This window comes from Eleutherodactylus coqui, chromosome 2, assembly GCF_035609145.1.
Source record: "Eleutherodactylus coqui strain aEleCoq1 chromosome 2, aEleCoq1.hap1, whole genome shotgun sequence".
NCBI lineage: Eukaryota > Metazoa > Chordata > Amphibia > Anura > Eleutherodactylidae > Eleutherodactylus > Eleutherodactylus coqui.
The window spans coordinates 254,177,424-254,204,438 of record NC_089838.1 but is presented as its reverse complement, the minus strand read 5'-3'; the positions used below and the strand labels follow the sequence as shown (position 1 = coordinate 254,204,438).

The 27,015-nt window shown below is 42.1% G+C and overlaps 1 protein-coding gene across 4 annotated transcripts in view; it reads right to left on the bottom strand.

Moving 5' to 3' along the window:
- The window catches only part of CHD2 (chromodomain helicase DNA binding protein 2), an 81,041-nt gene that overhangs the window by 26,929 nt on the left and 27,097 nt on the right, over positions 1 to 27,015 (bottom strand). For 2 of the 4 annotated variants that reach the window (XM_066592828.1, XM_066592830.1), the window contains exons 2-22: positions 24,370 to 24,595; positions 23,124 to 23,210; positions 21,689 to 21,747; positions 21,471 to 21,608; positions 20,013 to 20,156; positions 15,714 to 15,847; positions 15,383 to 15,608; positions 13,561 to 13,661; positions 13,318 to 13,362; positions 10,751 to 10,929; positions 10,496 to 10,620; positions 9,958 to 10,174; positions 9,755 to 9,844; positions 8,801 to 8,991; positions 8,447 to 8,635; positions 8,183 to 8,345; positions 5,943 to 6,095; positions 4,080 to 4,151; positions 3,780 to 3,929; positions 464 to 612; positions 266 to 362 (exon numbers count right to left, since the gene is read on the bottom strand). In XM_066592828.1, the coding sequence (XP_066448925.1) occupies positions 266 to 362; positions 464 to 612; positions 3,780 to 3,929; positions 4,080 to 4,151; positions 5,943 to 6,095; positions 8,183 to 8,345; positions 8,447 to 8,635; positions 8,801 to 8,991; positions 9,755 to 9,844; positions 9,958 to 10,174; positions 10,496 to 10,620; positions 10,751 to 10,929; positions 13,318 to 13,362; positions 13,561 to 13,661; positions 15,383 to 15,608; positions 15,714 to 15,847; positions 20,013 to 20,156; positions 21,471 to 21,608; positions 21,689 to 21,747; positions 23,124 to 23,210; positions 24,370 to 24,595 (2,935 nt within the window). The remainder of the gene's footprint in view (positions 1 to 265; positions 363 to 463; positions 613 to 3,779; positions 3,930 to 4,079; positions 4,152 to 5,942; positions 6,096 to 8,182; positions 8,346 to 8,446; positions 8,636 to 8,800; positions 8,992 to 9,754; positions 9,845 to 9,957; positions 10,175 to 10,495; positions 10,621 to 10,750; positions 10,930 to 13,317; positions 13,363 to 13,560; positions 13,662 to 15,382; positions 15,609 to 15,713; positions 15,848 to 20,012; positions 20,157 to 21,470; positions 21,609 to 21,688; positions 21,748 to 23,123; positions 23,211 to 24,369; positions 24,596 to 27,015) is intronic. The other 2 variants (XM_066592829.1, XR_010790396.1) reach the window with 2 other exon arrangements.

Sequence of the window (27,015 nt, the reverse complement as noted above, 5' to 3'; positions counted from 1 at the left end):
AGTCCCACTTCACATTAGCATTATACATGAACTGACAGATTTTGTGGTAGCTATAGTCTAGAAATCAGCACCAGCTAGAGATTGCTATACTTTCTTTCCGAGCTCTGTGCACCGACTGCATCAGTTATGTCATTAACTAGTGATGACATTTGGGCCATTCTGACTGGGCATACAATGTAGCGATTACTAGAATAAGACATGACGTTTATCAGCACACTGTAGTGTGACTCGGTAATGGCGCATACAAACACCAAGTAACTCTAACCTGGGGTTCTGATTCCTCTCCTTCTGGTTCCTTAAAGAGGTCTGCTGCTCCAAACTTAAGAATAGCAGCTAACTCCTCCTTGTTAAATGGATTGGAACTAGAACAAAGAACCGCTGTCAGTAATTGCTAATTCATAAATGGCTACCACACATACACAGGGAATTAGGACCAGGTTGGACAAGGCCGCTGTGCGCTTACTTTGAGCTTCCAGAGTTGTTTTCCAGCACAGTCCGGCCAGTGGTGTCCATACGCTGGATTACAAGGTGGTCAAGAACCATCTTCTTCTTTGCCCTTTCTATGATTTCTTCTTCTACTGTTCCCTTTGTTACAAGGCGGTAAATGTTCACCTAAAGGGTAAGAAGTATTACTTGTTATTTGTCCCTATAGGCAAAGCGAAGTCAATATGAAATATGTAAAACCATTAATAAAATGTCGCACTTAGTGTAGTTTATACTTTTCGATCCTCTAAAACAGATGAAAACAAATGGAAACTAAATCCACAGTTTGCACGTTTGGACTCATTAAGGTGAATGGTTCAGCTGTGGGATATCTCTAAATAGGTTGGGACAACCATAGATTTCGTGATGCAATCTACATTTCCCCATTGCATCTACAAGGATATTAGTCATACGCCACTTACTATTCATTTTTTTGGGCCCCAGTATGTGATCCCTTTATTGTGATCCAGTAGATCCTGAGTGGATTACTGGCCATTGTAAACTGTTGTAAGTAGATAAGGCCACAGGAACAGGGTTTTTTTGCCCTGCGGGCACCAAGTTGCAATTGGCAAGTATATTGTTTGGTTCTGTGCTGCTGTTTACATCAACTTATTGTCACACAAACATGTGTCAAGAACTGAACCCAAATACTTTGAAGCCTGAAAATGGTTGGTCATCGGGTCCAACCCCCTGCTCAGTGCAGGTAACAACTTCATCAAAACAGCAGCAAATCGTATCTAGAAGAGTAGTACAGGAATTCTGGTTATATCATGTTAAAAGTCCTGTGGCATTCAAGAGGAGGATTGTAAGAGTTGAGGAGAAGGAGAGGGGCATACCCTAGCTGCTGCTAACTAGAAGGAAATGAGGGGACTGAGAAGAGATGGAGGAGTATGTGAGAGACAGGGATCATGGAAAGGTAGTATGTGAGCGAGAGGGGGCTGCGGACATCAGTATGTGAGAGAGTGGTGGATGTGTGGGGCAGTATGTGAGAGAAAGGGTGGCATGCGGAGCTGGTGGTTTGGACAGAGGGTGGCATGAGGAGCTGGCTGTACGGTTAGTAGTGTGAGGGTACACTAGATGCACATGGGGAGCTGTTGGATACTGGTATAGTGTGTGTATCTAAATCTTATGGAGTGTAGTCTGTATGTAGAATGTGAGGTGTAAATAGAGTTCTGGGGTCTACTTTTTTTTTCCAATCTGGAGTCCAAATTTGTTTAGATGTCTGGTCTGAAGAGAACATTTATTTAGAAAATTGGTCAGAGCACTGAATGAATTTTGGGATTCGGATTAATTTTGGGGACAGATCAGGGTCTACGTTTTGCCGTTTGGTTTGCCCAAAAGGGGATCCTCTACGTTTAGCGGAACGAAGGTTTCATCACCAACATAGAAGGGGGTTCTTTACTGTAAGAGCAGTGAGACAGTGGAACTCTCTGCCTGAGGACGTGGTGATGGCGAAATCCATAGAGGAGTTTAAGAGGGAACTAGATGTCTTTCTAGAGCGCTATATTATTACAGGATATAGACATTAAATAACCAGTGGGGTTGTTGCTCCGGGTCTTGGAGTCAGGTAGGAACTTTCAAACGTTGATCCAGGGATTATTCTCACTGCTGTTATGAAGTCGGGAAGAAATTTGTTTGCTCAAATGGGCTAATTGGCTTCTGCCTCATTGGGTTTTCTTTGTCTTCCTCTGGATCAACAAGGGGGGGGGAGTGGAAACAGACCGAACTAGATGGACATTGTCTCCCTTCAGCCTAACATACTATGTATTTTGTAGTTAATCCCTTTATGTTAATCTTCATCCACACCTTCAGATACTATTATATGTGAAGTATAGTATTAGGAGAATTGGGCTGCTCTGTAGGTACAATAATGGGGACAGATGGGGCAGCATCAGGCACTATATTGGTGGTAACAGCAGTTTTAAAGGATAGGGAGAGCAGCAGAAGTGGGGTGGGACAAAGATTTCTGGGAAGCAAATTATCAACTGGTCTGGGCTGGTTGGAGAAGAAAGTAAAAGAGAGATGTAACATCACTGTAAGCCAACAGGTGTAGTAGTTATGTATTCTGTATGTATTCTCTGTTCACATCTCCTTTTGGGGTTATATGGCAGAAGATCTCCTGACCTATACCTTAAATAGACGGCTGCAAGGTATTTCACTCCATAGTCATATAGTGGGATACGCCATCCATTGTAAAACACACACACACAAAAATAGTTTGTGTTAGGGTCTCTGAATAGGAAAGTGTAGTAGACAATGCTTTCCTTTAATGTAGAAAAAAACGTTTGCCCCATACAGGCCCAGTATAATACTGGGTGCACGGGAGCCTACCGACACGTCAGAGGCGCTGTATACATTGGGGAATACTCTTGTATACCTACCACATATACAAAAATGAGTCCAACAGGCCATAATACAGAGACATTTTAAGGCTAGATTACTTTAAATGGTTCTTCCGAATTAAACATAGATGACTACAGATTAGAACTGATATGTCCGAGAGTTACAAAGAAATATAGACCTTATAAAATGTATGCATTATGGCCGCATAAAACAAAGCTTTAGATCCGGTTTTTAAAGGGGTTTTCCCAAAACTTAAAATTGCTCCACAACCACTTTGTTCTTCCTGCTTGCTGCTGACTAGGACAGATGACTGCTGCAGCCAATCACTAGCCACAATAGTGACCTTTTAGAGCCAGTGATTGGCCGCAGCAGTCACATGTCCTAGTTAGCAGCAAGCAGGAAGGACAGAGAAGCTGTGAAGAAATTTTATAAGTTGTGGAGAAACCCCATTTAAAAAGGGACTTCCGCTGCGTTCATATGGTTATGTGATCAGTGACCGTGAGTCTCTTATGTGTTTCAAGCTATACAGTAAATTGTTAACCAAATAGCTTAAAATGCATCTTTATCTTAGCCTGGTCTTGTTTAATCAAGGGGCCCAATAAATATCTTATATACCCTTAATCTGGCCTGCATATAATTAAAAGATTGGCCAGTCCTGCTGAAATTGGAAGGTTTAGCCAATGTATATCTGGCCACCATACTATGATAATTAGCAAGCAGCGTACCCTTCATCACATCCAAATAGCTAACCAGTGCCCTCTAGTGGACAAATCATTCACAGCAGTAAGACAGCATTCTTTCCTGGAGTATAAATCTATATGTTTTAATCCTTTTCGTCTATGTTTATTGCTGTCTGTCCAGGTTTGCACTATGGTTATTTCTTTAGTTTCTATAACAAGTCATGAAATGTCTCATTCTCTTTACTACTTCTGCAGAATGTGGCAGGTTGCTACCTGTTTCTTTTGACCAATCCTGTGAGCTCTGGCCTGCGCCTGCAAGTCATTTTGAGGATTCCAGTCCGAGTCGAAGATAACTACAGTGTCAGCAGAAGCCAAATTTATTCCAAGTCCGCCCGCACGTGTAGATAGCAAGAAACAAAAATCCTAGATATGAGAGAGACATAGCGTTATTGTGGGTTTTCACTGTTAGGCATCTTTTCTCTGCTGCAGCAATTAGCCAACAATTCTATGATAAAGCCGTGTATCCCGCACAGAAATCCTTAAGACCTGAGACAACACAAAGCACTCTCTAACCTCGGAGCCCTCGGCATTAAAGTGGTCCAGCGCTTGCTTACGAAGCTCTCCCTTGATCGAGCCATCCAGTCTCTGCAAAGAAACAAGAATCTGATTGAGAGGATGACAGGAGCGGAGCGACACATGCATATCATAGCCTTAATACTCCAGGCTTAAAAATAACCTCCATGCGGAGTGACACCCTGTGACCACAGATCGCTTTACAGGCGGTTGGGCAACCAGCTCTTTTAACCCTTCAGCTGCCTTACTTTTATAGCTGAACGTCTAACATTTATTGAGAAGTCCGTTTTTTTCTAATCACCTTGTCTAACGCTGCCAGAAGATCAGAAATAAACCCTGACTGCTTACGGCAGGTCAGACAGGCTGGACTTTTCATGTCTAAATCATACTATCTGCCATAAGTAGAATAAGGGTAAGATCTCATTGCAGACGGTCTCCAGGTTTGACGCAAAATCTGCACCAATTCCGTGTCAGATCCATATCCCATTCTATACAATTTTTCAAAATACATTCTATTTCTATGCCTCATAGTTTTCATCTCTGCTTGCTGTCATTGAACAGAAATATTCATGGTTACTTCCAGTGGATAAAAGTCCAACAGGTGACCAGCTCTGATAACTAGTGTAAGCTGCCAGGCCCCCGTACGTCTATCACATGACAGGACACAATTTATCCTCCGGAAGTAAATAATGAAGTTTCAGAAAAAGTTCCAATATAATTTAGTATTGTCAAATGAGATCCAGCCTACATCCTGTAGCAATTTGTTCATGTTTTCAGCCTTCTAGCTTTAAAGGTACAGCCACACTTCTAAGTAATAAAGACTGGTTTTAGAAGATGTTGGGATAATGAGTGGGATATCAGGGGTTCTAACCTTGTAGCCTAATTTTCAGTGGGGAAAGGGTTTCCATAACACATAAACTGTACCTGAACTTTGATATAACTTGACTTAACATAGCGGCTGTTCAGTACTGAACGGCTGCTATTTACACTGAACAATCATCATTCAGCTCATCGTCCATCGTTTATGCAGCATAAAGGATGGACAATGAGTTGAACGATGAGCGTTCAGTGTAAATAGCAGCCGTTCAGTATTGAACGGCCGCTATGTTAAGTCAATGGAGAAGGGTGGGGGAGCAAGAGGAGTGAAATCTCCTGCAGCCGCGCTGCTATGAGCCAGCGATACTAGCTCCTGTGCAGCAGCACGAGAGTAAGCGTATGCGGGGACGAGTGTCGGGCATCGTTTGCTCGACATTTGTCCCGTCTAAATGGGCCTTAAGTGCGTGCAGTGACCATTTATCAAATGTACCTATTGTTTCTCACTTTTAAAGCCATTATTTTTTAAGAGACACAACCCAGTACTTCATGTACATTTACATAATAGTTAAAGGGGTTGTCTGGTTACTGGACAACCCATTTTCAACCTCCTGTATGAAAATAATAAACAGAGCTATACTTAACACTCTGCGCTCACCGGGATCCAGTGCTGCATGTCCACTGCGGTCTCAGTGGTTGCTGTGACATATGAGAGTCTGCAATGTCATGTTCTTAAACCCTGGCATCATGGTGCTCAAAATGTGAGTGCCGATGCCAGGAGAATGAACGGTGACGCTGTGGTGTCTCACTGGCTGCAGCGGTCACCTGATTTCCTATGACATCATCTGACACAGCAATCACCAGGACTGCAGAGCTGGATACGGGCGGCTGAAGACGGGTACATATAGCTCTGCTAATTATTTTCATACGGGGGGAAGGGGGGTTCCTATTGAAAAGGATTTGTCAAGTAACCGGACCACCCCTTTAAGTACAGCAGACACTCCTTACAAATGTTACACGTATTTAAAACCATTCTCCCCGTTGTAGTACCTGAAAAGGGTAGTGCTTTATGGTGAGGTATTCGGCCAGGATGTCCAACATGCGCACCATCTGAGAGAAGATGAGCACTCTATTACCTCTTTCATGCAGTCGGGTCAGCAGTTTGTCTAGAAGTATGAGTTTCCCACTGCTCCTTATCAAGGACTGCAAGAACAAAATATCATTATCAGATAATGTGGTCAAAAGACTTCTAGAAAGCAATTCACATGGTTCAATGCTCTAAAAGATAGTTTCTTAGTGTTTATCGAGATGTAAAAACCTGAATTTTTGTTACTTACTGTAAAATCCCTTTCTCGTCACATTCATTAGGCGACAAAGCAAGACCTTGCAATACCAGTTCATCGAGCCGGCGCTCGATGAACCAATCACAGCCATTCATTGAATGACATCACTGAATGGCTGTGATTGGTTCATCAAGCGCTGGCTTTGATTGGCTGATACAGTGCTTTGAACCTATCAGAGCAATAGCTTGCTAGAGGTGGGGTATTCAAGCCCCTTCACCAGCAAGAGATGCTCTGCTGGCATTGAGGGCTACACGGAAGCCTGCCACAGTGCTGCAGCCCAGCGAGAGGGTCTCAAACGGCGCCTGCTAAGTGAGTATAACACAGCCCCTGAAAATAAGGCCCTGTGTCTCTTTTGGGGCAAAAATTTATATAAGACAGGGTCTTTTTTACGGGAAAACACGGGTACTATTGCGGAGCAGCATTAACATACGAAACACAGCTTGAAAGCGGAGGGCAGTCTGCCATCCAGACCTGCTCCATATAGGGGCAAGGGAAATGGCGTTTGCAACCAGCGACAGAGCTGTTATGAGGGCAGGCCCAAGACTGCCAGAGGTGGCAGGGGGCCAACGGACATGGCGGAGGGCGATAACAGATGAGGGAAGCCATGAAAGGAGGGGTGGGGGCAACGCAACTACTTGACTGGGGAAGAAAAATATAGCCAATGGGGGGTTAAGAGGAGAGGAAGGCGATGAGAGTGTGGAAAGTGAGGGGCGATAGTGCCATACTTACCTAATCCCTTTTACTCACCTTATCTTTATCCTCTTTGCTACGGCTCCGCAGGGCACCAGCAGGGTTACCACTTCAACAACTGTCACTTAATCATGAGAGGTCGCTGGATATGGGGGGGGGGGGGGGGCATACAGGAATCTCAGGTGACCCCATGGCTAGTGGGAATCAGAGTGGTTAGTGCCACTCTGTTCCACTTTGCCTTCTTGGAGGAGGGGGAAAACAGCGTGTCTGATGCAGCACTGTTCGCCCTCCTCATTTTGGGGGTAATCGGGGGAAGTTAGCAGATGCCGGATTCCCAACTAAAGGGAAAAAAGTTAATATAATAAAAGCAGAAAAGACCTGCTGCGAAGGAGGTCTGTCTCCTACGGACACTAAACTAAAATTTACTTAGCTCAGTGCCCGCAAGAGGGGCATAGCTGGTAGGAGGGACTAACTCCTTGCTTAGTGTTCGCCTCCTAGTGGCAGGAGCTATACCCAAGGTCTTGCTTTGTCTTCCAATGACACGGACATGAAATTAAATTTTTGAATTTGTGATTTCGAAATTTTCTATGGGTCTAAGACTATCTGTGTAGTTTTTTTTCCAGAGATTACTTTTAGAGATGTCATGAAATACTAAACTGACCCACTTAAAAGAATTGTATTAACTAATATTTTTTTACTAATTAAGACTATAAACTGAAACATGTTTATTTGTAATCTGTTTATTTTCTAATTGCAAATTTCTTTTTTTATATTTTCCACACATTATTACATTTTGTTTGAGCTGCTGCTATGAGCTGGAAACAGCGGTTCAGAGATTTGCTTTAGAGCAATCACATGGACATAAGAAACCTTAGTCATCAAAGAACCCATTCAGTTCTATCAGAGACTGACATGGGCAGAACCTGTGACATGTGAAGAGGTCAAGTCAACTTTGCTATAGTGGCAGGGCGCTGTATTCACAACTAGCTCACAAAGCGGAGGCACTTCTGTAAGTATAAGGGGGCTAACTACACTGCTTTACGTTGCCTCTGTTTTACAAATTGACTTTGGAAACGTGTTCTGGCCTTCTGACCCAAACTCCAAGCATCATACAACTATATGATGGTTGGAGTTCAGATCAGGAGTCCTGTGGTCAGGCCAGAACATACTTCCGAAGTCCGTATGTAAAACAGAGGCAACATAAGGCAGTGTGCTTAGCCCTTAAGACACTTAAACTACAAATCCTAATTTACTGACCTGCAGACCTTCAAGCCTGGTTTCCTTCTCCGTATCTTCTGGGAATTTGATAAGGAAGCAGTGATTGCAGCATTTTTTTAGCTCCATTACAATGTTAAGGAAGCCAGATGTGCTACCTCTTGTTCCCTTGGACAAAGCCTTGTAATTTCTTGTTAAGATCCACCTTAATGAAAACATGAAAAGCAAAAGCTGCCATGAGCAGGAAACAGATGGCACAATGCCATGACTGATCTATGGTGAAATTGCATAGGGCAGAAGACTCACTTGTAATACTGCTTCTGTAGAGCACACATGTCTACCCGGAGGATCTGCTCTACTTTAGCTGGAAGAGACTTTTCTACATCTTTCTTAACTCTTCGCAGCAAGAATGGCTCAAGAACTTTGTGGAGACTCTGATAGCCATTATCTCTTCCTTTTCCGTGTTCCTCCTCAAAGTCCTCCCAATATTCAAACCTGGAAATAAAGAGGAATTCTTTAATGTACCACAACAGCATCTAAAAGTGTTCGAGGACCGCATAATGAAACAAAGAAAATGTTCACAGTTTAGAGAATACCAATATAAATTGACATTGTAGGGATCCTGAAGGGGAAGGCTATTTGATAAGATTCGGTTCTTACTTTTCTGGCATTATAAAGTGCAGCAGAGACCAGAGTTCCTTCAAAGAATTTTGGAGAGGAGTTCCAGTAATCAGCAATCTATGGTTGGACTTGAAGTCTATGAGGGTCTTGTACAATAAGGAGTCATCATTCTTCAACCGATGAGCTTCATCGACTCCAAGAAAAGTCCAATTAATACTGCTCAGAACAGCCTTTAGAGAAATAAAATATTAATTATATGACAGGTTGCATCAGGCTCTGTTGACAGCTGAAAGAGCATAGCACGATGCACTTTTATCTATAGTAAAATATAAAAACAAAGACCCCTGAAAACCATTATAAGTCAATAGAAGATGGCATTAGGACTCCGCAGTGCCACCTATTGGAATGCAGCTTTCATATAAGTCAATTCCTTGCAACATGACCAAGGATATAATCCAAACCAGAGTCTGTTCAATACGAGGATTTTTTTTTCTTCTGGTTTGGCTTAAATCCTTAGTCATGTTGAAAGGCCTGTTACAAAAATCGCATATTGACTTATAGGGACACTACCTTCCAATAGGTGGTGCTGCAGAGGCATAATACCAATACCATCTCCCATTAGCAAAACAGTACTCCTGACTAGAGATGAGCGAGTATACTCGCTAAGGCACATTACTTGAGCGAGTAGTGCCTTAGCCGAGTATCTCCCCGATCGTCTCTAAAGATTCGGGGGCCGGTGCGGGTTACAGGTGAGTTGCGGTAGGGAGCGGGGGGAGAGAGAGATCTCCCCTCCGTTCCTTCCCGCTCTCTCCCGCGCCGATCCCCGAATCTTTAGAGACGAGCGGGCAGATACTCGGCTAAGGCACTACTCGCTCGAGTAGGTCATAATGGACCCATCAAATACATCATGGAAGATCTGATCTGTCAAATCAGAAGCCATGACAGCAGTGTGAACACATAAACATGATTGTTATAAATTCCAGTACTGCTTACCTTATCCTTCAGTAAGATTTCATATGTTGTTAGCAGTGCGTTAAATTTCATCTTCTTGCTCTGTTGATGAACCCACTCATACTCCCTTATCTATAGGAAGGAAAATAAAAAAGTGAAAACTGGTCTACGAAACTAAATGACAAAGACATAAGAATGGCTTTAATAGAGACAGATCTATTCTCATGGTGCAGTTGATTACTTACTGTATTTCTGCTCCCAACATCTCCTATGTAAACCACCACATTTATTTCCGGAGCCCACGCCTCAAACTCTCTTTGCCAGGATGTTAGAGTAGACAAGGGCACCACTATGAGAAATGGGCCATAAAGCAGATGCTGGTGGAACAGGTAGGAAAGGAAGGATATTGTCTGAATGGTTTTTCCCAGGCCCATCTCATCCGCTAGGATCACACTGTTATTCCTGTTGCCACAAAAAGAACAAAATGCATTTACTTTCAGGTAATGCGTTAATAAAGACATTTAAGGCCACATCTAAAATTTAGAGAAACATTCACAAAAAATAGTAAATTCCAACGAGGCGTCAGAAGGTTTTGCTCACACAATGCAGCCGGCATGCCTTCCCTGGAAACAAAGAGAACTCTAAACAGACGAGAAGTATCCATGAAAGGCTTAGATTGTCCATTGTTAGATACAATCCTAGTTTACGTGTAAAACTGCGCTGTGTGAACAAGGCCCTTCACATAAACAACACATTTTCAAAAAGTGGAAGAGTGATACCCACTTGCACCAAGAATGTGCGAGCCAGTTGAGGCCCTCCAGTTGGTAGTCACGGAGTTCCAGGCTCTCACCCCCGAGATAAGGCGGCTGCTTCTTCAATGTTACAAACCGGGGTCTCTGTCTCAGGATCTGCGTGCGGAGCAGAATTATCACTCTCACATTCAATCAATGTAATGTTCTCATTAAAGTAGTAGGAGATAGGAGGGAATGTTTACAATGATTTCACACAGTTGTAACCAGTAGAGGCTCTTCTACGCACCTTGCAGTCTTTCACGGGGGTTGTTTTTGAGCTATTCCGGCTGTTGAAGCCATCAATGCAGTGCTGAAATTTCTTCCCTATGAGAGCTCCATCCTCCCAGCTGCAATCAGCATACGGGAGACCCATCCACTTACACAGGTACTCCGGCTCATTGGAAGAGGAGTTCTTCCTACTGTGGACTGGAATACAAATGACCATAGTGTTTAGCCTACAAGCTACACTAGCGGCTTACAACAGAACATATCATTCAGCTAGGTTACAAGTGTTATTTTCAAAGAAAATCATCCAACTAAAATTGTAAAGGAAAGTAGAATCAATAGAAGTCGGTCACATTCAGATGTAAGTCGGAGGCTCCCTTCTGAACCTCCGACACACGATCCCGGTCAAAGCAGTACAGCATGCTTTTTCGTCTGGGAAAATGAAGGCTGACATTATTATGGAAGCTTAACAGATCCCATTATAGTTAATGAGGTCCGTCAGCTCTTATAACAGAGCCAAACAACAGAAATAAATACTGGTAGTGTAAAAGAGGCCTGAGCTTCAAATTGTTATAAAAAGGGTAAATCCCTCCATCTATTTCATAAGAAGCACGCAAAAAAGTACTTGGAAAATCTAAGCCAAATCAAGTCAGAAGCATAACAAGAAATACAGAATACAGGTACAGTCAAACCCCAAATCAAACCTTAAAGGCCCTTTTACACGCAAATATAATCTTTAGAATGACTGAAAGATTAAAGGCCCATTTAAACACAACGATTAGCGTTCAAAATTCGATCAAAAGATATCTTTTGAGTGATAATCGTGTCTAAACGATCAGCCATCGTGCACTGTTCATTTATCGTTGACTTTTAGCAAACTAAAAGTCAGCAATGAGCCTTATCAGCGCCACGCGCTGAGTTCTCAGAGGGATGCCAGCTGATAGTATTCTTTCAACTGGTATCCCGCACGGAGCTCTCAGGGATGGCTCAGAGAACAAAGCAGCTCCTGCTGTTCTCAGCGCTATCAGCGCAGCGGGATACCAGCTGACAGCTCCGAGAACAAAACAGCTGTTTGCATATACAAAGCAGCTGCTGTTCTCATTGCTGTCAGCGGTATCCTGCTCCGCCTGCATTTAACTCTTAAGTAGCTAATTAGCTACTTAAAAGTTTATGCAAAGGTGATCGCTCAAAACTGTCCTTTGAGCAATTTTTGAGGGATCATCTTTCAGTGTAAATAGGCCGATACCGATCTATTTGCATAAATTGTTAATGCCCATTAACACTTTATCATCTTCATTTGCATGTAAAAGGACCTCTAGGAGTTGTTTGCGGAGCTCAGCCTGTGTTTAAACACACTCCTAAGCTGTGTAATTAATTGCCAGCACATTGCATGGTTCTCCTCATGGCTGCCACCATATTGGATTGTTCTCCTCCCGGCTAGTATAAACATACAGCGGGGAGAACATCCTGCAGTCTATTGAACATGACCTATTTTGGCCTTAAGGATGAAGCATTATTTGTATGGTAGTAAATTTTGAATTCTTTTACTTATCAATGTGATTCGGAGAATATTTTTGTGGCATATTTTAGTGGTACAGTTTTATAAATAAATTTTGTCTTTATTAATAAAAAAAAAATACTGCAAATTTTGACAAGTGTGCAATTTTCACACTGAGTTTTTCTCCTTGTAAGCCAGATAGTCAAACACCAAAAAATAGTTAAAAAGTGTTTGTAATATAAAGCAGGTTTATGGTAAATGTTAATTATTAGGTGTTATTTTATTTTTTTTAGGACTCTGCAAAGTATATTAGTTTTGCAGTAAGTATTCACATTTACTAGCAAAATTTCAAAAGCCGCTTTTTTTCAGGGACCAGTTCAGTTCTGACATGGATTTTAAGAGCCTAAACATCGGAAAACTGTCATGAATCACCACAGTTTAAAAACTGCCCCCCTCAAAGTATTCAAAATGGTATTTAAGAAGTTTATTAACCCTTTAGATGTTTCACAGTAAATAAAGATAAGTGCAAGTGAAACTAGAACTAGTTTTCTAAAACACAGCAGCAGTCAGCAGAGAAGCAAAGCTCAGAATTTATTCCCCAGGTTCTGCAGTCTTTAGGAATACCCCATAAATGGATGTAAACTGCTGTTTGGGCACAGGATGGGTGCAGAAGGGAAGGAGCGCTATCTGGCTTCTAGAATGCTGATTTTGCTGGAATAAATTTGCAGCCCCTGAGGCATCGGTACATATGAAACCCCCAAGAACTGACCCCATCTTGGAAACTAGACCCCACAGGGAATTCTTTGAGGGGTCCAGTGAATGTTTTGCCCCCGCAGGTGTTATTTGAATTTTTTTAACATTTTGTCAGGGGCAAAAGGAGAAAAAGCACTCCATAATGTGGTATCCAATTTCCAAAAATGTTATGTATAAGCGTGCCAATGATTTTTATGGCTACATCAAATGGGACAAGTGAACGATTCTCGTTTGCCGTTGGCTCGCGTTCAGACCAAATGATTACCATTCACTTTCGCTCATTTGAATGAATTGTTCCATCTAAAAGCACCTTCACTCTGATTGAAATACTGCATTACCTGGAAAGTCAGAGTGTCCGGAGCCAGATTTCCCAGTCTTCATGGCTGTAAAGTAATATATAGATCATTACTTATCAATGCTTTAAGTCTGCAGACACGATATTGTAGTAATTATTTCAGGAAAGTCGTTGTTATGACTTTATTGTACTATGACAGAAGCGGAGAGTTATTCTAGTAGTTCTGATGGGAATATGTTCGGTCCAATGGTGTACAGACAGCATGTACAGTCTACAATACACTTACCTATAACCCTCTCCACTATCTGGTACTGCTTGTTGAGTTCCAGTGCCAGCTCCTGCTGGCAATTATAATACTCGAGATCTTCAGGAGAAATCTTTGATATCCTAACAATAAAAGATATATAAACATTTGTAAAACCCCCCCGAGGACTGGGTCAATTTTGATGAGAAAAATTGCTTTATTTTTACTTTTTCAGTGATCATAGCTTTAATTTTTTCTTTGACGAAATTGTAAGGGGCTCTTTGTTTTTATGTGAAACCAGTTGTACTTTACATATTTTTCTCTACATTAAATGGGGTTTCCCAAGACTTTACTATGGATAGGTCATTAATAGTTGACCACTTGGGATCCCCACTGATCGGCCGATACCGGGCCCACATTCAGAGCTGGAAGCAGACAGCTCTGCTCCCAATGCAGCGGACTGGTTTGGTAAAGCAAGCACAGCACTCATGGAATGCAATGGAAGCTGCAATACCAACCCGGGCCGCAGCAGTAAGGACAGAGCTATGTTACTTTTTGTAGAAAAATTGCGATGGCGGGTTATTCTTTTTTACACACTTTCAAAATCATATATCTTTTTTTAAATTAACTTTTCTTTCATAGGGAGATTTTTAATTTTATAGCTGTAATATACTGACGTGTATCTATATACTTGTATATTTAACACTACAGACGCAATTGTTAGCATGCCCTAATTGGTAACATGGTTATACATATATGGGCTCCTTGCCCATAACAAGGTATGGGCCCTGATCTTGTTGCCTGCAGTCACCACTAGGTGGAGCTAGGTAGCCTACTGAACTCTATCTAGTGGTGGCTGCAGACATCTACAATCTACATATATGCATTAGATTTGGAACTGGTGTCGCTCCGTTATAGAAAAATGTATTAAGCTATTAATCAGTACAGACGTTTGGCTGCTTTTAGATGAGCCGATTGTTGTTTGAACGAACGAGTGCTATCATCCCTAGCTCGTTCGCTCTCGTTCTGCCTTTTGTAGACAGGCAGATACATTATTGGCTCATTCAAATGAGCAATGTTCAGTCTTTTACATTCCCTGTGTAATTGAATGAGACCGATTGAATGAGTGCCGTTTAAACTGAACGATAAGTGAACGAGCCAAGGCCTGCATAACATGAATGACGAGCGAAAAGCGAATGATTCTCGTTCGTCATTCACTCGTGCTTAGGCAGAACGAATATTGTTCGCTTTTGCTCTTTCAATGATAATCGTTCTGTCTAAAAGCACCTTTTGGCTCTAAATATGACATGGTTATAAAATGCGGACGTGCACTGTCCCATAATAAATGCAAAGAATTCAACCTAAATTCTCTTTTATACTCGCAATAAATAACCGTTTTTTAAGTTCAATTCAAGAGGGGACATGGACACTTGATAGGGTCTAGAACAGTCTTTTATTTCCCCCCTCCTCTATGAAGGAAGTGGAAAAGTTAGACTCAAGAATTAAAGAACATTAATTCTTATTGAGTTTATAGAAGATGGTATAGACTCTGCCAGGTTCTGTGTCCCTTAAAGGGGTTGTCGCACTTCTAGCTGTTTTGTTACAGGAAGCAGACGGCTCCGTACACTGTGTAGTGGACCGGGCTGATACTGCAGGCTGAGTCCTATAAAAGTGATTGGGACTCAGCCTGCAGTACCAACCTGGGCCACTGCGCAGTGTACGGAGCCATCTGCTTCCTGCAGCAAAACAGTTAGAAGTAGGACAACCTCTTTAATAAAGAAACCAATAAGGTCATCATTAATAATATAGGCAAGAAGTTTAGTCCAAGATTTCCAAGCATTATAAAAGAATTATCCAACTGTACCATTGTTTGATTTCATCGTCTTTCTTCTTGAAGTTCTCCAGCTTCTTTAGGCCTTTGACCTTTTGTTGCTGTAATGATTCTTCACTCTCCCAAGTGCTATGGATGTAAGACCACCCTTTCCATTTAATAAGAAACTGTTGTTCTCCTTCGTCAGTTTCACAATTGAAGTCAGCACAGGGGTCCCCATTTGCTTCGACAGTATACACAGTTGTAGGGGCTCCAGTAGCTGAAATCAGATGTTGAAGTGTCTTACTGCTCCAGACTAACAGACCAGTACATGTAGATCACAGCAGAGCTCTTCCTAGCTATGTCTTTAAGATACTAGACATACCTCCTTTCTTTCCAGTCCTGGATTCCAACACTTTCTCAATAGTCTCGTGACTTTCTTCTTGCTCCTCTGCTTCTTCTCCTGCCATTTCGATCAGATCGTCAGAATCTGTTTCAAAGTCATCATCTTCTTTGTAGCTGCAATATTAAAACTAGCATTAGTAAATCAGCCGGTTTAAAGCCTGAAAAAGTAAGTGAACCCTTACTAATCGGCCGATCTGGCACGCACTGACAGTGCCAGTATACAATGGGGTCGGAGTGCGAGCTGCTGCTCCAGCCCATGTAGTGGCCAGCACTTGTAACTCATTGAAATCAATTGGAGTTGCGCCTGCAATTACAAGCGCTATGAGCGATGTATCTGCAGTTACAAGCCCCGGACACTACACAGGGGTCAGAGCAGCAGCTTCCACTCCGACTCTAATATTTATAGCCTAGGGAAAGATGGAAGAGGGGGGACATGATCAAAACCTTTATATATGTTACTTATAAATAAGTTCCAAGGAGGAAATAGATTTTATTAGGAGGCTAAACACCAGAACAAGGGGCAGAATCTGAGATTAGTTGGGGGGGAGATCAGAAGCAACGTCACAAAATATATATTTTTTTTTAAAGTAGTAGGTGCTTGGAACAAACTTTCAGCAGACGTGGTTGGAAAATCGTCATAAAATGAATTCAAACCTGGGATCAGCTTTCAGTACTGTGTAAAAGTTTTAGGCAGGTGTGGGAAAAAATGCTGCAAAGTAAGAATACTTTCAAAAATAGAAGTGTTAGTTTATTTTTGTCAATTAACAAAATGCAAAGTGAATTAACAAAAAGGAAATCTAATAAATGAAATGAGTATTTGGTACGACGGCCCTTTGACTTCAAATCAGCATCAATTCTTCTAGGTACAGTTGCACACAGTTTTCGAAGAAATTCGGCAAGGAGGTTGTTCCAAACATCTTGGAGAACTAAGCACAGATCTGTGGATGTAGCTTGCTCAAATCCTTCTGTCTCTTTATGTAATCCCAGACAGACTGGTAGATGTTGAGATCAGGGCTCTGTGGGGCCATATCATCACTTCCAGGACTCCTTGTTCTTCTTTACGCTTAAGATACTTCTTATTATGTTTGGGGTTGTTGTCCTGCCACAGAATACATTTGGAGCCAATCAGACGCCTCCCTGATGGTATTCCATGATGGATAAGTATCTTGTCTCTTGATTTGGTATGAATAAAACCAAACATAGAGCAGATTCTTTCACATGCAGCAGAAGATGCAGGAATCTGCAGGAGGCGAGATGCAAGTGGTGTCAGAGGTGGTGTGGTGCAGAGACCTTGTTACAATGTGGCAGGAATGCATTCCGGGCCCAAATCCCTGAAGATCTTCTATATTCTGCAACATTTGAAAATAGTTTTCCGACATCAAGTCCTAAATGCGCAGCTTGTTTCGTAAGCCAGTCAAATGCAGCGGCTGTATTCTCATCACTTCACCACTGCCTTTGAATCTTGGATCCAGTAGATTTGCAGCAGCATGTATTGGATGGCAACGAAAACTTCCTGTTTCTTAATAAAGTCTTTCACTTTACTTTTTCAGCGGTTGTAAGTGGAGATGCACTTAAGTTTTCAAATACAGATGTTTTATCATAGCCATGTGGTCACTATTTTAGTCTGTGCATCTTTTCTTTTCTTCTTGCTTCTTGAGGACTGCGGTGACAACATGAGTAGTTTTTACATACTTGATCACTTCTTTAGTTCTTCTATAAATCCTTTGAAGGGCGTCCAGTTTCATGAAGTCACCAAGAAGTAAGTATAGTCCATGAGTTACACATCCTATTGCAGTAATATGTGGATACCTGTCCATTATGATTTCCCATGCAGCTTTCATATTACTTGCATTGTCAGCCAGCAAAGCAAATACTTCACCACTCTCAATTGTCTCTACAACTGCACATATGTCACTGCTGATATACTCTGCAGTAGGTCTGTTCTCTCCAGTTTAAGGCCTCATGTCCACGGGGAAAATCAGGCCCGCCGTGGATTCTTCATGCAGTATCCCGCAGCGGGTCCCTCCTTTCCCGCGGATATGAGGCCTAAAAGAAGAATTACTTACCTGTCCGGACGCTGCGGATCTCCCCTCCGTCGCGGCCAGATCTTGTTTCTTCGGCCCGGCGGATATGCTTGGCACGCCGGCAGCGTGCCGCGCGCATGCGCCGCGCACTCTATTTTTTATTTATTTTTTTTTAAACTCCTGCTCTCCCGCGCCGGAGAGCAGGAATTCAGCTGCGGGTGTGCCGCGGATCCGGACGGCTTCCATAGGCTTCAATAGAAGCCTGCGGGAGACCCGCACTAAAATGGAGCATGCTGCAGGTGTTTTCCCGCACACGCAATCTGCGCCTCAGGGGAACATGACATCCGCAGGTATTTAATTACCTGCGGGTGTCCAATGCATCCCTATGGGGCGCGGATCACGCTGTGGATTTTAAATATATTTTAGCCATGGACATGAGGCCTAAGTGCTTCTTGGTTGAGGTGTTGTTATCACAAAGTTGATGATTCCTTCTCCCCGAACATTTGTCCATCCATCTGTAAGTACTGCAAGACATAGTGCTCCACTGATTTTTCCTAGTACAGGTTCCATCACGCGCTCCTATTCAGACTCCAAAAGAGGTTTGCTCAAGGACCGTCTGCTTGGAAAATTATATGATGGTCGTAAGCTTCCTGCCAATATGCATTTTCAGTTGTCATTCTATCTATAAATGAAGCTATTGTGTATGTTTGTGAGGCAGTGCTTTGCAACACTTCTTTACTTGAAGATGCTGCTGGTGTAGAAATACTTTATAATGATCCAGAAGCAGCAGAAATAGTGTTTCTGGAATTAGAACTCTGGAAGGAAAAGCTCCTTGTCCTTTCAATTAAAGTCCATAAAGTACTTTTTAATGTCTTTAGGGCACCTCTGGCATGCAAGAATGTGTTTGGTCATCCTTGTAGCATTTGGAAAAGAATATTTCTTCTCACAATATTTACAAACTGCAGCTTTGTTCTCAGCAGAAATTGCACTGTGGAAATGTCTCCAAACTCTAGATGTTGGTCTCACCATTTTACTGAGGGGAGGAAAATAAAGACCTATTTACTGAGCAGACTATAGGTAAACGTTATGCTGTGATGGTGAAGAATATGAATGGTAATCATTTAAGGGTTACAAAAGAGAAACTAATTTGTCAGACAAATTTACCCTCTTACCTATCAGGTAAGGCCTGAGAGGAGGACAGAAACTGTCATCTCCTGTATACCAACAATTACTCAACTGTAGGAGGTCCGAGCAGGTACTATAGTAACCTAAACTGGAGGCTTTTCCCTGTAGTGCCCCTAGTGGCACAAATGCATATTTCTCCTGTTTGAGAACTGCATTGAGTTGCTTGAATTCTATTTCAGGATTTGCTTGTCTTCAGCTGAGAGAACTTGGAATAATTTAAGACTTTACAAAAAGTCTCAGAAATCTTTCATTAAGGTCTTCATGTTATATAGTTTGAATACCATGTCATAGATATATTATTTATCATCCAAAAACAACATAGTCTACACAAAAATATGGCTTTGGGAAAAACTGTTTTTTCCCAGGCCTTCCCATCTCTAGTCTTGCCATGCTGTATGATCTGTGAAATGAAAATGTCTTCCACAATCTCACCTTTGCAGGAAAGTTTGGCTGTTCTTCACACAATTGTAAGCCTCCTATACAGCTGTTTATGTTTTAGTTAATGACTACATGAGAACGATGATCATAATCAGCTGTTTGGTAAAATTGGTTAATCACACACCTGACTATAATCCTACAAAATCCATGAATTTTGCAAATCTTCCTACAAGAATTGAGGGTGTTTTGAAGGCAAAGGGCAGTCACACCAAATATTGACTTGATTTAGATTTCTCTTCTGTTCATTCACTTTGAATTCTGTTAACTGATAGAACTAAGCTATTAACACTTCTATTTTTGAAAGCATCCTTACTTTGCAGTATTTTTTACCCCACCTGCCTCAAACTTTTGCATAGTACTGTATATCTATCCTAAGAAATAAACATGCAATAATGTAAAGGCAGACTAGATGGACCATGTGGTCTTTTTCTGTAGTCAAGTTTCTATGTTTATACCAGCAGTGCCTGGCAGCCAATTATCGGCCTCCTACTACTGGTAACTGGGGCTGATAGTGGTCGGCCATCAACCCAAAGCTATCCTATGTCCATGGCCAACTTCAGGTTTATTAGTGCTTGCACGGTACAAACGCAGAGAGATAGTTAAGGGAAGAACTTAAAAAAGGTCTACCACACCTAACATGTTTAGCTGCCCTCCGCCGTGTCTGTCTCTTAGGAGCATCATCATCCTCATCGTCGTCTTCATCCTCACTGGAATCAGCCTTCCTCCTTTTTCCACGCTTCAGTTTCTTTTGGGTTCGTACCAAAGTTCTGGTTGATCTTTAAAAAAATTTTAAAAAACTTTCTTATTAATTTGCAAAAATAGTTATGATATAAACTTAAGACATTTCAAGAAACAATACTATGTTCTATAATACTGTATAACATATACTTGTGTGACCGTCAACTGAAAACAAGGGTCAATATGGCAGACCTATAAAAAGGAGGATGTCACTATGATTCCTTAATAGAGTTGTGGTTACAATTATAGCCCTCTAGACAACTCTCTATATGATTGAGAACTAGGAAGTCCTTTCATTTGAGCCTCCTCATTACACAGCTAGTGTATTTCTAGTAGGGCATCACAGTGAGGCTCTAACGTAAAGAGCTTGGCCCTAGTGACAAGTTCTCCTTAAAGTAAATTTGACATCTCCTATGAGCCCCATAAACTAATGGGCTCATATGAGATGCGGGACTGAGTCAGCAGATGCCTCTCCAATATTTGCCTTCCTCACCATTCCTTCGCTAACTGCCACTCCTTACATCCTGTGGACTACTACAGGGATTATTCACCCTGGAAAAAAGACTGCTAAGAGGCGACCAAATAACTATGTATAACTACATTAGGGGGAAATACAAGGATCTCTCCCATGATCTGTTTATACCAGGACTGCGACGGTAACAAGAGGGCATCCGCTACGTCTAGAGGAACGAAGATTTCATCACCAATACAGAAGGGGGTTCTTTACTGTAAGAGCAGTGAGACTATGGAACTCTCTGCCTGAGGACGTGGTGATGGCAAAATCCATTGAGGAGTTTAAGAGGGGACTAGATGCCTTTTTACAGCACTATGATATTACAGGATATAGACATTAGGTGACCAGCGGGTTGTTGATCCGGGTCTTGGAGTTAGGTAGGAACTCAAACGTCGATCCAGGGATTAGTCTGGCTGCCATTATGGAGTCAGGAAGGAATTTTTTCCTCTAAATGAGCTAAATTGGCATCTGCCTGTTGGGTGGTTTTCGCCTTCCTCTGGATCAACAAGGACAGGGGTAGAAACAGGCTGAACTAGATGGACATTGTCTCCCTTCAGCCTAACATACTATGTTACTATGTATGTTACTTAGGCATGTGCCCATGATAAGAGAACAACTCCTCTCATTATGTCCACAGCCATAAGTAATCCGCGGAATGCATTGTGATGTGGTTTTATTGGAGGGCAGTGGAGGAATAACGAGGAGGGCAGGCTTGCAGATCAGTTGCAGATTCAGAGCTGACGTACTCCAGTTAATGGGGCTAACAGGAGATGACAGATTCACTTTAACTACACCTCGCTTGTGGACTTCATAGAAGCAATAAAATATTCACACATACTTTCTGGATGGCAATTGTCTGGATCTGGATTTTGGTCGTTCTATGTCACTTTCTCCACTGCTATCATCGTCATCATCTTCATCGTCGTCTTCATCTGAAAGTTTTTTCATCTCTCTGTGAAAATAACGTAAGCATTGTCTTATATAAAGGATGAATGAAACTGAGTGGTGCGCATGTCAAGGCTGCAAAGCATGCCACATTGCTAGCCAAGGACTCACCTTTTGCTTGCCATTCTTGCACTCCTCCTCCTCGGGCTTTCATTTTCAGAATCTGAGGTCTAAGAAACAAACGAGTATAAATAATAGACCCGTAACCGTGTCATCTATAACCATCCATTGCCTGTGGCACCCAGATTTATAGTCACACCCCATAAATACATTTTAGACAAGACTGTACTTTAAAAGGGTTGTGCTAAGATAGACGTTACCCCCAATCCACAGGACAGCTGCTCTGTTCATGCAAGAACATTAGGGTCCCTCATTCTCGGGATCAGTGGGGGCCCCAGCAGTTGAACCCCAGCGAACCCCTATCCTGTGGTTACGGGATAACTTTCTATCTCAGCGTAACCCAACCAATTTCACAGATTTCTGTGTCCATGATACAGCCGAATTCAAGGACCGCCGGCAGGAGACCCAAACATGACAGATCACTACAGTGCAGTTTGTTGGGGTCCTGTGTGCCTGCATGTATAAAAACCCGATTACCTAAGCAGGTTTATGGATTAGAAGCGCTACATTGCTGTGTAAGAAGATAATCCATCATCCATATCCATCATCACTATTACACCTCATTCAGACTTGTATATTTTTGTCATTATTTTGCATCAGCATTTGCAAGCCAAAACTAGGAATGGAACAGAAGCAGAAAAAAAAAAATCGATCATGGGAAGATTTACATCTCTTTTGTTTTTATGCTTCGCTCTTGGTTGTGGCTTACAAATACTGACCTAAATACACAAGTGTAGATGAGGCCTGGAAGCTCTTTTCAAACAAATCTCTACACTTGAACAGAGATCCTCACTTTTCTACTTCTACAATTAAAGAGTTAAATTAAACTAGCTGCGGGAAATGTTCTACGCTTGAAGAAGAACCCTGAGTAGGTTGGAAAGCTCACTATAACATCATGCATTTTTGTTAGCCATTAAAAGGTATCATATCTACAAGATTACTTGGTTTCACTTACTCAGAACAATCACATTCTGTTAAATTCTACACATCTCTAGCACTGATGCTCTGGTGGTCTGCAACACTCTTTTAGTTCTTGAGGCAATGATGTGCCATGGCGGCACCAGTTGTCGGCTTTGACAAACATGTTAGCATGTGCGGCCTGTGGCACGTAAAGCCAGTGATCGGTAGCAGCAGTCAGAAGCCAGTTAGGCACTTAAATTGGCTTCTACCTCATGTGGTTTTTTTTGCCTCCCTCTGGATAAACAATGGGTGGTAATAGGCAGAACTGGACGGACATGTGTCTTTTTTCGGCCTTATATACTATGTTACTTCATTACTCTAGGAAAATGAATAGTAGACCAGCAGGGGCCATTGGAGCACTGACCATAGGGCAGCAGGAGATATAACAGATGGAAAATGGATTGTATGATCTTATGTAATGAGTCTAACTACTCTGTATTTGCTCCTGTGAGATGTTGGTTCTTACTTCTGCTTTGATGTTGAATCTCGAAGGTTCTTGTCTGCTTCGGTTTGACCTTCTTACACCGTACACATCGGGGTATTCGTCCCACATCTAAGAAAAAAAAACAAGTCTAAAAGATAACCAGCTTCTCACATTGTGTGTGTATGTATACATATAGATATATATGTATATATATATTTGTATCATCAAAACTGCTATAACACAATCCAATGACACAAATGGACAAAATACTTAAGGACTCGGTCGGGCTTTCTGAATTTGACTGGAAAACTCTGATAATTTGGCTTTATTTTCCAACTCAGAACTGCAAGATAAATTTCCCCAAAACGGAAGAAACGACTGAGCAGAAAGTCCCAATAATGAGACTCCTTTGATTAAAAAGCAGCTCCACATTTAGTGTTAATATCTTATTCTCCACTGTTGGACTCAAGTTGCTTCATTGTTCAAAGTACATTTTATATCTTATTTCCTTGCGATCATTCAATAATCCAGACCATCTGCTGGATTAATAGGATCTTACTACATATAAGGCCGGGTGGGGTACAATGATGGGTTTATAATGCAGCATTTTCCCACTGTGTGAGCCAACCTATCGCCACGTATACCTTACACATGCTATTATGTGCAGTCTTTTTTCAATTTCCCGCTCTATTGCTTAGTGACGTTGTGGATAAACGCCGCACATATGCAAAGTAATTGCGTATATTTAGTGTTTATTACGTGCCCATAGAGAACAATAGGGCTCTACTGCACGTAATACACAGTAGAATTGAACAGGCTGCATTCTTTTTTATTACACCTAATGTATATATGCAAGTGTGAATGGATCAATGAACTTTCATTGACTGCATTTACCGCATATTATGTGCATGTACATCGTGAGTGTAATACGCTATTAGATTACGCTCGTGTGAGCATGCCCTAAATTTGGTAAAACGTGTTCCAATTGCAGTTGCTTTTGTCGCTATTTTCTCATAAAGAAGAAGTTCCAGGAAAGGTTACCTCAAACTGCGTTTATGGAAAACCACGTTGTACTACGTACGCTATTAGAACTGTGTTTAACATGCCGTTTTCACCATTGGAGTCCATGGGAAAATTGTGGCAAGACCACAAGTGATACAACAGCTTGCCACAGTATATGAATGGCATTTCCTAAAACTCCATTTCCAACAGTGTGACACCGTCAGCAGCAAACAGTCCCACATGTACTCGCACCGTAGATCACTTATTGTGCACCTGTGGAGCTCACCTTTTTCACATCAGCCAGCCTCTCCTTCTTGGGAAGACACTTCTCTTTCCTATCAGGGAGCGATCCTTGTGTCTTAGAACCATTTGATTCACATTCTGATTCCGACTGACTCTCTGAAGACCCGGAGCTGCTATTGGATTCGCTGGCCTGCTCGCTTGCCTGCTCACTTTCTGATTGGCTGCCTGACTCGGAGGCAGAATGGTTAGACTCTTCCGATGCAGAATGGCTGGAGTGAAGAAATAAATACATACATAAGACTAGCGGCAAAATAAGATACATTCTGTTCGATACAGTCATCTTTTAATAGCCAAAAAGAAACAAATCCCTAAGTCTACAGCGGCTATATTGATTCCAGTGAGACGGTAAGGCAGAATTAACGAATAGTTAGGTGCAGTTCTCCCTGTGCTCCGGATACTTCCGTTTCCCTCCACAGCATAATGAGAAATGTATAGGTTTCTAATAAATTGTCGTGTCTGTCCGAGCACACGGACTAGTGGGGATGATTTATAACACCATGAGATATGCTTGCACTATCACAGCACACTATCCTACCAAAAGTAATTGCATCCCTGAACAAGAATCAAAAGTAGTATTTATTTCCATATGTTAACCCTTTCCAATCCAATCTGTATCCTGGTTTTCCTAGGGGGGGATTACTCTTTTTCTGCCGTTATACAACGGCGCTATCTGCTGGCTAAAGCCAGTACTGCATGAGGTGACACGTTGGATAGGGTCCGACAGCAGAGAGGCTGGCAATATACAGTAATAGAACCCTGCCGGACGTCTTCCAACATCGGAGCTGTACAGCCTTAAATCATAATGTCTTCAGACGTCAGACAGTGGATTGGAAAGGGTTAATACTTAGTGGGGTTTCTTTGACCCTAATGACATTGGATACTCTCCGAGGCATACCTTTTATTAATGCCTGATACACATCAGCTGTTATTTCCCTCCATTCATCCTGCAAACGTTTGTCCTGTTTTTTTAAAGAAAATGGATGATGTTCATATTTCCAGACCTGACATTCCAGTCTGTCCCAGAGATGTTAGTCAGGTTCAGGTAAGGACTCTGTGCAGGTCAGTCTAATTGTGGAACATCCACATCCTCAAACCGACGTAAAACAGTATTCAATTTGTGACAAGGCCTCTTATTATAAGTATGACTCATCATTCCCAGAGAATTACCACGTCATGATTCTTGCCGCTACAACCAACGGGCCGTGACCATGCCACGTAAACCATCCCCACACCATAACAGAACCTCCGCCGTACTTAACTGTTGGCACAACAAACTCAGCAAAAGGCGTTCCCCAGGCCTCCTTCACACCCAGGTATTCTATCTGATGTGAAGATGGAGTAGTGGGATTCGTCACTCCATAGAACATTCTTCCATTGTTCAACTGTCCAATGACAACGCTCCTTGCACCATTGTAGACTGGCAGAAACATCTTCTTTGAGAGAACTCTCCAGACATTTGCAGGATGAATAGAGGGAACTACCAACTGAAGTGTATCAGACATTACTAGAAAGTATGCCACGGAGAGTATCTGATGTCCCACTAAGTCTTAACATATAAATACTACTTTTAATTCTTGCTCAGGTGTCCAATTCATTTTGGTAAGATAGTGTATATTAACCACAGAAAATATGTAAATAATACAGCCTAAAGCCAGGCTCATACGACCGTGTTGGTAAAGCCTATTCCACGCACGGAAAGCTCTGTATCAATTTCCTATAGGCGGCCATGTTGCCGCCCACACAAACTGTGCAAAAAATGTGCAGAAGAAAAATCACAGCGTGTTCTATCTTGACACATATAAGTCCATATAGTACATACCAACGGGTGGAGCGCAGTAAGTATGCAATGTCGGCGCATAATTACTGCAGGCCGCAAGCCACGAATTACGTCCGCCTGAGTCCGGCCTAACACGAGTAACTAAAGCTTTGAAAAAGCTGAGGAGTCAAAGAACTCCACTATCCAAATAAATTCCTAAATAGATCATTTACATTACATATTGATAATATTGGGTCTTCCTATATTGTAAAGTGATGGTATATCACAAGGATAGGCCATTACTATGACAGGTTCCAACCTCTGGAACCCCCGCTAATCCAGAGAAGGAAGGGGAAGCAGTGATGGTGTAAACCGCACCATCTTATCAGCCCCAGGGAATCGGCAGTGCGGCTGGGTGGCCAGGAGTGACTGTGCAGGAAGAAACTTAGGAGGGCACACATTACTAGAGCGGCCATGTGTCCCCTTCAATCAGTGGCGGTCCCAGCAGGGAGGCCCCACCAGTCATGAAGCCATGGCATAGCCTCAATATGTTTCTGTTAAGATGCCAACAGCTATGCCCCCCGACCTCTCCATACACACGCATAAGCTTTAAAAGCCTATTTTTTGCTTTGAGGACCAAGCGCTTGTTATTGTCGCATAACCTGTTGACATAGCCATATGTGGGCTTGTTTTTTTTCTGGACAAGTTGTATTTTTTATTGGCACCACATGGCGGGTACATATGCTGTATTCTATAACTTTTATTAAATTTTTTTGGAGCGAGATGGATTGTTGTTAAGTTTTGTTCTTACAGTGTTCACCATTCGGTAAAACTAACATGATAACGTTCCTATCTGCATCGGCTCTGTGCGAT